Genomic DNA, 11620 nt, shown 5'->3' with positions numbered 1-11620 from the left:
CCAACAATTATTTTTATATTAGTTTTTTCTCAGTGTGTAATATTTTTAAAACTGTACGTATTAGTAGAAAAAAATCTTAAATATGTCACCATTTAATTATAATGCCATATCACTAAGAGAAGCCAAACATTCCTTGTTATTTCCCGGTAAACAAGAAGCGCTTCATTGCTATCAAAACACGGGCCCCCTTCTTTTGTTTTATTGGATCACTACTGTTTTGACAGCGATTCTCCCCTCCATTGTTTTTCTATAATGTTAGTTCCCTGCCCCCCCCCCCCCCCATTCAACTCCCCTTTAACTTCACCATTTTCAGCACGCTTTATTCATTCTTTGAGAGAATATTGCACAGAGACCACCACAGAGAAAATTGGAGGTAATATTTTGTACTAATTTTTGCCCAATATTGCCCATAAATTCCCCAAATTGATTTTTAGAGTTATTGAACAAAGTTATTAATGTAGATTAATTTCTTAGACACTGTGAGTTGCCAAAAAAATTCATGTTAGATTCATAATTTTATTGTAAAAACTAAAATGAAAAAAAAAGTTTTTTTTTTTAAAGTTTTATATGTAAACTCCCGTTAGTCATACAATCTAGATGTTCTGGTTGAAGCGAAATGAAATTATTGTCGCCCTGTTGTTATGTGGTATATATTCCTTAGCGGAGAAAATCGGGGTTTTTTTTTATTTTAGAAAAAATTATTATGATTTTTTAAATCATATATATATAACTCCTATTGAACCCATTGAATATATATATATATTATTGAGGTTTAAGTTGCATGCATAATTCATGATAGCAGGTTTTGCCAGCAAAGTAAAATTTTATGAGATACAGCTCACATTGCTCCATAAATTATGGTATTCATATAATTTTATGTGTACTCATAAATTATATATGGTTAATCCGATAATGGTCAATGACCTTTGTCACAAAATAGGTTGAAGATACTGTACATGTAGGTTTGGTCAGTATTGAATTTGTCAATTAGCTATCAAACATATATTACTAAAAAAAAAACCATTTACTATGGAATGACAAGTCTAAAGGAGAATGCATGTAGTTATATTCTTACACGCCAAAATAATATATATCCGATTATCTAACTTTTACAAGATGTTTTTAAAGGGTCATCGTGACCAATTGCGCTGTGTATATTCTTAATCATAACGAAAATTTTTGAATAAAGTTTATAATGGAATAAGAGTAATTTACAAATAAATTATCAGTTTTGAAAACTCCTATTGAACCCATTGAAAATCGTTGAAATTCCCACCAGTTGAAACTCGTGGTCGATCAAAGCCGAGTTTTTCCCAATAGAGTTTTATATACGTGTTTCATACTTATTGTGGAGTGAGGGGACCATTGACAGTTGTTCAGACACCTGTTCATTTAATACATTGTAGCAGCTGACAAGTTCCACCTAATCAACAAATTTAATTCAGAACAAACATACTGTGCAAAGCACGGCTTTCACAAAATAAAAATAAACTCACAAATGTACATGTATCCTTTATGAAAAAAATATCGGTTTTATTGTATGAAGATATATCGGTGTAAATTTCTATCATTTAGCATAGTCTCCTATATGATCACTTTTCTATATATCAAAAAAATCTTAATCGAATGAAAAAAAAGTAAGGAATTCATTCTATGTACCCTTGTTTGTTTTAATTATATAAGTGAAATGGGTGGGTTTTTAAAAAATTATTTTGTCCATCTCTCCCTTAAATGATAATCGTATGTAAATTGTGTTAATCTCTGTTTGTCTCTGGGGTGTCATAGGCGCAATAATCACCGGACAGTGTATATTCCCTGGATACAATATATCTTGAAGTCTAGACAGCGTGAATCTATAATGATGAGAAATACCAGAGTTCAGAGTCATCACTGGTCGACTATATGAATAGAAAGACCTTTGTTTGGATGCGATAGATTTACTTTTTTTCGGGGGGGGGGGTGGGGGTTGGTTGGTGGGTTCCTGCAAATTTATTCCAGAAAATTTGTGTAACGCACGTGCAGCGTCTTCCCTTCTCGTGTAATGATGAGAAAATTAAGTTATACATATATTGGATTATCTTATCAACATGATAAGGTTGCTTCTATTTACAAGAAGTCTATGAAAAAATGCAATCTCGTTAGTCTAATGGAGAGTTAAGCATTATGTATTTGATTAGCGTGAAGTTAGCCTATCGAGTCCACCTTTTGTACTACTTACATCAAAGGCGGGGGGAGGGGGTGATTGGACAGCAATTCACACCCCGTAACCGGCTTGTTTTGTGACCCATTGTTAAGTAATAAGTGGCGTATGAAAGTGACTGATAGACTTAACTTTATAGTCCTCATTAAGTTTATCGTTTGTTTATTTATCTAATCACGTTGGCCCTGTAATAGATATGTGTGATGTTTGTTCATGACTCGGTACTCCATCTATATACGTGTACGTCGTGGTAATCGGAAATCGATCCAATCCGGGCTATAGATATACATATACTGGGATATACTGGAATACTCTATCACTTGTTCTTTCTGTCGATATTTATCACTATACATACATTTTTTTAAAAAGAGGATTTAAAAAAAAATCTTTTTCAACTAACTGGAAAAATGCAATTATTTGAGGACAACGTTTTTTAAAAAGTTTTTTAAATTAAAATTCATCGAAGGTGATGTAAACAAACAAATAAATAAAAACTTCATGACCAATCTTATAAAAGTTGAATGAACAGGAAGACAGAAGAAAATTGTGATATTTAAAACTCATTTACTAGTATGTTATTCTAATAGGTACACAAAGAATAGTATATTCTAATTTTTAGAAACTCTGAATATAAGCGTAAATAATAGAATGATTCGTATTTTAATTAAAAAACCAGACTGAAACTATGAAGAACCAAATTATTTCTTAAATTTTGAAAAATTATTTAAACTCTTCAATACAAGTTCCGAACAAACAGAAGACTGTAACGTTACTCCGGGTAAAAAATGGCCAAAAATAGCCCGGATTTCTTAGAAGACTTTCATGTAACAAACCATAAAGGGCAAAATCAAGAAATCCAGAAAATCTATGATAAACCCTTGAGCAGCTGTTGAAGCACAATTAAAACGATTTCGGAAATGCTGAGACCGGGCTGCAAGTGTTCACAAGCAAATGTTTCCTTTTTCCTTGCGTTTTGCTCAAAATAAAACCAATGTCTTCTTCCTTAAAATTGATCACCCAGCTTTAAAAAGGGATGAAGGCATATAGGCGTTCTTCGTGTGAGCTGACAGCGAAAGAGTTCGCAAGAAATCAAAGATACTCCTACTGTTATTATTGCATGTTAAAGATTTCTACTATGAAGATTTATGTCACTAACATTTCTGAACCAAATTCACAAAAATAATTTTAACTAAGATGTAATAAGATTCTTAAATATGAGAAAGATGTTGCAAAAATCACATTCAACAAAAGCTATAACAATTCTTATAAAATTATTTTTGGGGACTAGTTTGACACACACACACACATATATATATATATATATATATATATATATATATATATATATATATATATATATATATATATATATATCAGGTTGAAAACAATATTACACAAATCTAATAAAACATTTTCATATTACAGTTATATATATATATTTTTCATATTTCACAGAATTGGCAAACATGATTAGAAAGTATTTTTCCGTATTGAAAAAATAACTTTTAATATTTGAATTGCGAATTTAATTAAACCACCATCAAAATAGTTTCAAAAAGTTCTATCATTTCCAATTTATATTTTTTTCTTCAGTCTTACCTCGTCTATTCCAACGCATTGACTTGAATATTTTCCCCTACCACAAATTACAGACCAATTCTACCAGGGTTATATAATCTAAGGAAAATTCTGACAAATTCTCAATTTAACCAAGCGTATTATACCAAATTATGTAATTCACGCCATTAGCTTGATCTTCACGACCTTCCTTATAATTTTTTTTTTTGCTTCCAATCTGTGATTAATGTTAATTCTAAAATGCATGAATGATGCAGTACAAAAATATCAATTTTCTGGTTGAATCAAAGTATCCCCCATCACTCTCGAGGGCCAATGGACAGCGAACCACTATGGCTCCGGTATTTCGGTGATTTATTTTTCCGGATACCTATTAAATCGACCAGTTCAAAATCATTCACATATACATTAAAACTCATTTTATATGTAATTCAAAGAATGGAGTTTCTAAAAATTTTATCATATTGAATAAACCTCATCATTAAACATAATAATAAAAAAAAGAAGATACATGTATCTAGTAAGGGGAGATAATGACCATGATTCAAAAATGAAAAGTTTTCTAGGTTCAGGGTGATCTTGCAATGCTGTAAATTGGCACTTCTAAATTTTTTTCTTCACATTTCTATTCTTTTCTATTCTATTAATTTTATAATATCAAAATCACATGTGCTGTAAAGAAATACACACATCCCTTGAATAAAAGAAAACACCCCGCTTAATCCTGCCCACAAAGTTATATAGTTATTTGATCATATAAAGAATACCTTCAAGCGGATTTCCCATACAACGAAACATTTTGCTAATCTAAATCAATTTTAGAATTCTTTTTATTTAGATTCAGTTCTTAGAACTATGGTGGAAGCAAAACGGCGAAATTATTTGCGATTAAATTATCCAAGAAGTAAAATTCTGAAATGTATAGCTACTATAAAATATTTTTCTTGAGAACCCCAAATGTCAATTTTCATTTGATTTTACAACATGAATATTTTATAAAGGTTATTTTCTTTGTTAACGTTTGTTGATGCATTGGAATACCACACTTGAAGAAAATGAATATGCTTGTTAATAAATTTTCATAACCATGATGTAAAGCACGCGCGCTTTGGCGAAAGTCTCGAGATAATCTTTATCATTTAATTTCAGGACAAATTCGCTAAGCGTGTATCTCACTAGTACGCCCGATTATTTTGCCGATATTCTGATTATTACTAGATTAATTTAAACGTTTAAGAAGTCTGGCGGGTGGAGAGTCGGGCCTTTATGATAAGCCGCCTTCCTCATTAGATTCTAATTTAGTGAAATATTTGCATAGAATGAAGGCGTCCCTTTCTCCCCCTTGATCAGTGGACTGTGTTATTCTTTGCGAGTGGTAAAAATCCTCTCAAAATGATTGTTGTCAAAACATCAGTTTGTCTGAGTATGTGTACACACACCTTACTGTATGTGCTCCCCTCATAAACCATGTCCCCTTCAACACACACATATTATATCACCTGTAATCTTGCGAAGGTGTTGATGCTATTGTTGACTTATTAGCCAACCAAAGGGATTAACAATGTACTATAAACATAATAAATGACCATCTATCTATACCCAATTGTTTAGAATAACCAATAATCAGCTTTGTAGATGTATACAGATCTAATGGACCACCGCAACCCCCACCACCGCCAAAAAATACCTCAGTAGAATATGTAAACATCATAAAAGACGTCCCGAAAACTATGATAATTCGATTTGTAAACATTCTGCTACAGTTGATACTTTTTTTTTTCGCAGCGCCACTCTATAAGCAACGCTCACCGATAAATATATACGGAAGTATCATTGAGTTGCGGTCTCCACGCCCCCTGGTGGTCCTTATATATAACTCACTAGTTTTCAACTTTTCTACTTACGAACTAACTTAACAAGGATAAACAGTAACTTTTTGATGCACCTCATTTTTTGATATTTGAATAAGCAAGGATATTTGTATTTAGAACTTCGTTATTTGGTAAGTGGTTTTCCTGTTTGGAATTATTTAATGTACATGCATGTGTATGATTAAATGTTTTTATCTGTGCATTTCGGTTCACATGATAATTATATTTTTTAACAGGAAACTTTGGGGATTTATCTCTGAGCTTCTATTTTACCAGATTCTAAATTGATTTTAGAAATTAATGCGGACTTTAAAAATTAATGTGGAGTTTTATATGCCTATGTGGATATTTATTTACACTAATGCGAATAAGGGATAAAAAAATTTGTGTCAGTATTAATGAAAAGAAAACAAATTTTTAGTATTTTTGAAATCAAATATTGTGAAACTCAGTTTTTAATAAATAAATGAAATATAAGTAATAGATCCTCCACAAATAATTTTAAACACGTATTGAAAAAAAAAGAATGTGGGGATATCTGTTTTGATATGTTGTATTTCATTAACAAACTATATACTGGTTGTAAATAATTAAGACTTAACTGGTTCCAAAAATAATATGACGAGGATTTTAATACGTAAAAAATTATTGAATAAATTGCATTAACATTTTTTTTTAATACATTTTTTGCAGATTTCAAGTATGAGTAGCCCAGTCAGTGCTTCGTACTCCAGTCTTTTCGACGTGCGTCGCGTGGACGATACGCCGCCATCACGACCACTGTTCTCCATGACACACCCCCTCTCCTACACGCGCGATATGTGGAAATGCTACCCCTACAATGCCTACCAAAGCCTCTACGGCAGCTATTATTACGGGAACAGCAGCGCGTGCCTGTCCCCGGAGCAACTGATGCTTGCAACCCCCAGCCAGCAGACGACCGGTCTCGATCTTTCCCGATCTTCTTCCAGTTCACTATCAGACGACAACCTCTCGCCTGGAAAGCGCTCTTTTTCGGACTTGTCGATAGAAGGTAAGAAAGGTCTCTTTCAGATGTTTGTTGTACGGTAAAATTCAAAATTAAATGAAAAATACGATAAAAACGTGTAAATATTTTTGCCAATATTATACGGTAATCTTATGAAGAAAACAAGAAAAATGTTAATAAAAAGGGAATACAAAAGTGTTTAATAAATGTGCTGCAGGAGTAATACTTGGATACAGAGTTGTCGAGGAAATTAATAACTGAAAATAAGAGTGACATTGATTTTTACCATCAAAATATCGCATATTTGACATTTTTCGTGGGCCTTCTTAATATTATACGATTTTTACTTTATTAAACCTTGGCGACATGAAATATTATTAATTTATTTCATTGTCAAGCTGTCCCCAAGTCGGTAGCAGTATTTAGTGAAATTACAAAATCTTTGTTACGGCGGGTGCTTGGTTGACTTCCGATGGTTTAAGTTTAATGTCACCCCAGGAAAGATAGATTGAATCATTAAGTGATTATGGAAGGCTTCTTCAATGCCCCTCCTCCTCTCTGTATTAAAAATGGCGGCAAACAGCCTAAAAAGCGCGCAGTTTTTGCCGAAAATGACCATTTTTCGCGTATCTTATTCCAATCTTTTTTGTTTTTCCTGAAAGATAATTGAGTGTATCAATCAACTTCCTTGTCCGAAACGTTTTCTTAAGTGTAAATATTCCCCAAAAAGTCGTTCAAAAGCGTATACCCCCTCTATTTTCAAGATGGCGGCTGCATGTTTTCTTGTAAATGCAAACTTGAAATATTAAAAATAACAACCAATGAAAATAATTATAAATTGTGATTTAAAGTGACGGACACCTGCATAATTGCTTGCGGTTTATGTTACAACTTGATAACAATATTTTTGCTGAAGATAAGGACTACCAACGGATCTGAGAGAAGAATTTTAATGTATTCATAGGAAATTATTTTGAATGAGGGAAACTTGTCAAGCAGAGAGACAAGTATTCATTGTATAGCATTCTGTGTCATGTACACTCCAATTCCCGAGGGGAATTCAGACTCTGTAATGCAACACGGACAGATCTCTGCACTTGAAAGCCTTAGATCCGCCATCTTGTTATCACGAATACTTTTGCTTATACAGTGCAGCCTATTATAGTTTTGATTTCCCGAAAATAAATAAAGTGTGTTAAGTATTTTTTTTTTAAATCGACGCATTTCATATAAAGTTGGATCATTACTTTGCAACAAAATTTCTGTTTCATTTAACAAATTTGTATTACAAAATGTAAGACTAATATTGTAGCATTATATAATCAATTTGAACCCTTTCCAATATCTTCCTCCAAAAATAGGTAACAACAAATTAAAAGAATGAATAATTCCATGTTAAACCTAATTCGTGAATAATTTAGTAGAAATTCTGCGTAACATACATTTGAATTTTGATTAACGCTTTATATTACAGAGGAGAAGAAGTCACCCAAGCCATTCGACTTTCATCATATGGCCGAGTCAGTGATTCGAGAAGAAGAGGAATCAGGGTCCAAGTCACCCATCAACAAAGACCCCCTCATCATCAGCCACGCACTGGAGTACATCACCTACCTAGAACATGCAGCAAGGTACGCAGTACTTGTCCATATAATAATTTTATATACCCAATACTGGCCATTAATAACATTTCACATGCATGGTTTTAAATTTTGCAAATAATTACACTAAGTGGTAAAGGATCTAAGCTTATAAAAGAGGGGAAAAAATAAATGATAAAAAAAATGAACAAGATTTTTTTTCTTCTTGATAAATCTAAAGGGCATTTCGTGAACAGGATCTTGACAACTGTTAAAATGTAAACAAATTTAGAGTTACCTACTCTTGATTTCAAGGACTTGATATGTATTTATAGAGGAAGTAATATACATCACTGATTTACTCGCTTCACGCAATATCTTGCGGTGCGGTAAAATCGACTTCAAATTCGCGGCTTTCCCATGTGACTACCGACATCCTTCAGCTTTCCGTATGGTGTTCCCACATGTATGATGTAGCAAATTTCATGAATCGTTGCGGAGTTTGTCGTGGAAAAAATATCCGCATGCACCCAACACGGATATATGTTATCCATTTAGAATAATAAAAAGAAATGCACGTACTTGTTTTTGATGATGTAATTACTTTTTTTCAGAATGCGTTCATTTATGCCTATCAAATTTCCTATACATCTACCAAAATGTGGATCCACATTAGAGCGAAGAGGAAGGAGACACAAAAAGTAAGAAACAATGCCCCAAAAAGAGAACGGAAGCAACCTTATATATTATTTGCGCTAAAGACAATTTTACTTGTACATATGTACAAGACGTTTTTTTATGTACTCTGATGATTGGGTTCTTCTCTCTCTAGGCAAAAGAAGGAGTACATCTGTAAATTCTGTGGTCGCCATTTCTCCAAGTCCTACAACCTCCTGATCCACGAGAGGACACACACAGACGAGAGACCCTTCCCATGTGACATCTGTGGAAAAGCCTTCAGACGCCAGGACCATCTCAGAGACCATAGGTATAAGCTCTTGCCAAATAAATTCGTGTTTTGTTTTAAGGGGGTGCGTGGGGTTGTGGACCTTTTGAATTTGGCTCTTTGACCATGGTTCTCAACAAATAAAAAGTGTTTCTTAAAGCGTTTTGCTTGTAAATTTAAAAAAGAATTAATATAATGCTGATTGAACATTAAAATTTCAGTTTGAAAGGGACAATTATGTGAATTTATAAATAATATTTTATTTGGTTTAGGTATATTCACTCAAAGGAAAAGCCCTTCAAATGCGTGACCTGCGGAAAGGGATTTTGCCAGGCCCGAACCTTAGCTGTTCATAAACAGACGCACGAGGTAAATATCTGTAGCTTGAAAATTATCTTGGTATATGAAAATTTATTTGCATGTATATACTGTACTGAAAAAGATAACATTTAGTTATAGTTTTAACCACACATTTAATCAACACATCTTTTGTTTTAGCAGGTTTCGTAATGGTTGTGCACGTGAAAAAATAAAGGGTGTGAATCCATTGGGAAGGTCCAATGTCATGTGATCAGATATCCCTCCGCGCGGGAAGATTCGGACTGGTTTTTTTTTGGTGCACGATGGTTGTCTATAAAGTATTTCCCCGGAAGTTGAGGATTCTGTTCCTGTCTGTGAACGCTTTTCCGTTGAGCCGACAGATTAACAGTGCTGCTAAAAAGTTTTAATTTGTTTTTACATCAAATTGTTGTTAATGTTGATGTCTTTGTTATCTTATTTACTCTTGTTTTTGAGCATTGTTGTGTATTTGTTGTGTCCCCAAATACCGCATGTGGTTGCATGCATATTACATACAAAACATTCCAAGAAAGAGAGGAAAGAAAGAGAATGAGTGAGTGACTGAGTAAACAAGAGATATTGTATATATATGAATGTTCGATATGCAAATAAATTATAACCTATAATGACCAAATCCTAGTTTGTTTTGAGTTTTTTGAGGATTTTCGTCGGAAAAGAAATCTCCTTATACATTCATTGAGCAAGCATACGAATACGGAAAGATTTTTTAAAGTTGTTGCATTAGATTTATCCATGTACATGTATATATACAGCAATGTCACTGTATGTTACATGTATTTGCAACATCGTCAGCATAATTTTTATAAACATTTGCGAAAGAAATTTAGAGAGAGAGAGAGAGAGAGAGAGAGAGAGAGAGAGAGTAGGCCTGTGCGACACTTTGTACAGTTAAAGTACCTGTGAATGTACATATCCGTTCTATCGGTTTAAACAGATAAGTCAATATGAGTTGTAACATGCTGAGGGGGAGCACAGGAAATACTTAAGACAAAGAAAACCCCAATACAGTTCCCAAAACTACATCCGAGGGGACCCACGATTACTGTGTTATTGTCATGTAAAGTGAATTACATAAAATATTAAGAGTAGCTGTTATAGTATTACAAAGGAGATTCTTATCCGCTTTGGGGAAAACAGAGGATAAGATAAAATTTTATATTACATGTATGTACTTGTATGAAAAAAGCAATGTCAATCACTACATATGCATAAACCTTTGTTTATAATCATGCATGAAAAAGTGAACAAATCTTAAATATCTGTATCCGAAAATGACGTAATGTTGTACCTTCATGGTCAATCGGAAATGCTTACTCATTTGTCACCTCAAACTCTCCTAGCTAACAAAGAATTCGCTGAAATTTTATCGAATTAAAGTAGCCAATTTTCTGATAACTTATCAAATATACACTTGTTTAGCCGTTAAATTTTCGTCATTTCAAATCACTTCTTAAGAAGCAGACCGAGTTAATGTCATGTTAAGAGAGTGACCTGCGTCAAAATCTACTAACCAGATTGACTTATCGCGATAACGTATTTAATAAAGCTCATCGGTAAACGTTAAACTGCAGGTTCTTCCAAAAATTAACCATTCACACAGAAATCATAATATATTAGAAAGAAGTTTCATTCAAGGACTCAAGGCAGTAAATTGCTGATATAAAGCTATTGGCCAAGTCTCCGGTTTTGTCTACAACATAAGTCTAAGTGAAAATTAACAACCAACAAACGCTAGCGAATCCCTCGAAAAGTCTGAAGATCATGGCCTACTTCAGAAATGAAATGAACGCGAATGACACTTCGGTTTATTCAGAAGACAATAAAACCTCTTCAAAACAACTTCTGTTTTGCATCTTCATGGTCGTCTCTTAACATTTTCGACTTCAGATGCAGTTGAATAGGAGAGGCTCTTATACTACGGACTTATAACCACCAGGCCTAGATATACGATATACTTGTTCATCTTCAGTAGTTCACTTGAGCTGGTGATCCCGCGCTTACTGAATTGTATATTGCTCATCATGTTGAAGTGACCGACCGAATGGCGTTACACAGTTCGTAAAGCATGCAAGTAGCTGCTTGTACAATCGCGTGCTT

At 33.5% G+C, this 11620-nt stretch overlaps 1 protein-coding gene across 1 annotated transcript; it reads left to right on the top strand.

Annotated features, from left to right (window-relative positions):
• The first annotated feature begins 352 nt into the window (after positions 1–352).
• LOC105321987 (protein odd-skipped-related 2) lies at positions 353–10136 on the top strand. The gene is made up of 7 exons (XM_011420501.4): positions 353–373; positions 6343–6682; positions 8112–8268; positions 8832–8918; positions 9050–9205; positions 9436–9532; positions 9662–10136. Exons 2-7 carry the CDS (start codon positions 6352–6354, stop codon positions 9671–9673), a joined length of 840 nt encoding a protein of 279 aa, XP_011418803.3. The 5' UTR covers positions 353–373; positions 6343–6351; the 3' UTR covers positions 9674–10136.
• Positions 10137–11620: the final 1484 nt, after the last annotated feature.

This window comes from Magallana gigas, chromosome 5, assembly GCF_963853765.1.
Source record: "Magallana gigas chromosome 5, xbMagGiga1.1, whole genome shotgun sequence".
Lineage (NCBI taxonomy): Eukaryota > Metazoa > Mollusca > Bivalvia > Ostreida > Ostreidae > Magallana > Magallana gigas.
The sequence above is the reverse complement of the archived record's forward strand: the minus strand, read 5'-3'. Positions and strand labels throughout refer to the sequence as shown.

Coding starts and splice junctions, on each gene's coding strand:
- LOC105321987 (XM_011420501.4), top strand. CDS start 6,352: ATGAGTAGCCCAGTCAGTGCTTCGTACTCCAGTCTTTTCGACGTGCGT. Junction 6,683..8,111: donor TTCGGACTTGTCGATAGAAG/GTAAGAAAGGTC, acceptor TTTATATTACAG/AGGAGAAGAAGTCACCCAAG. Junction 8,919..9,049: donor AGAGGAAGGAGACACAAAAA/GTAAGAAACAAT, acceptor TTCTCTCTCTAG/GCAAAAGAAGGAGTACATCT.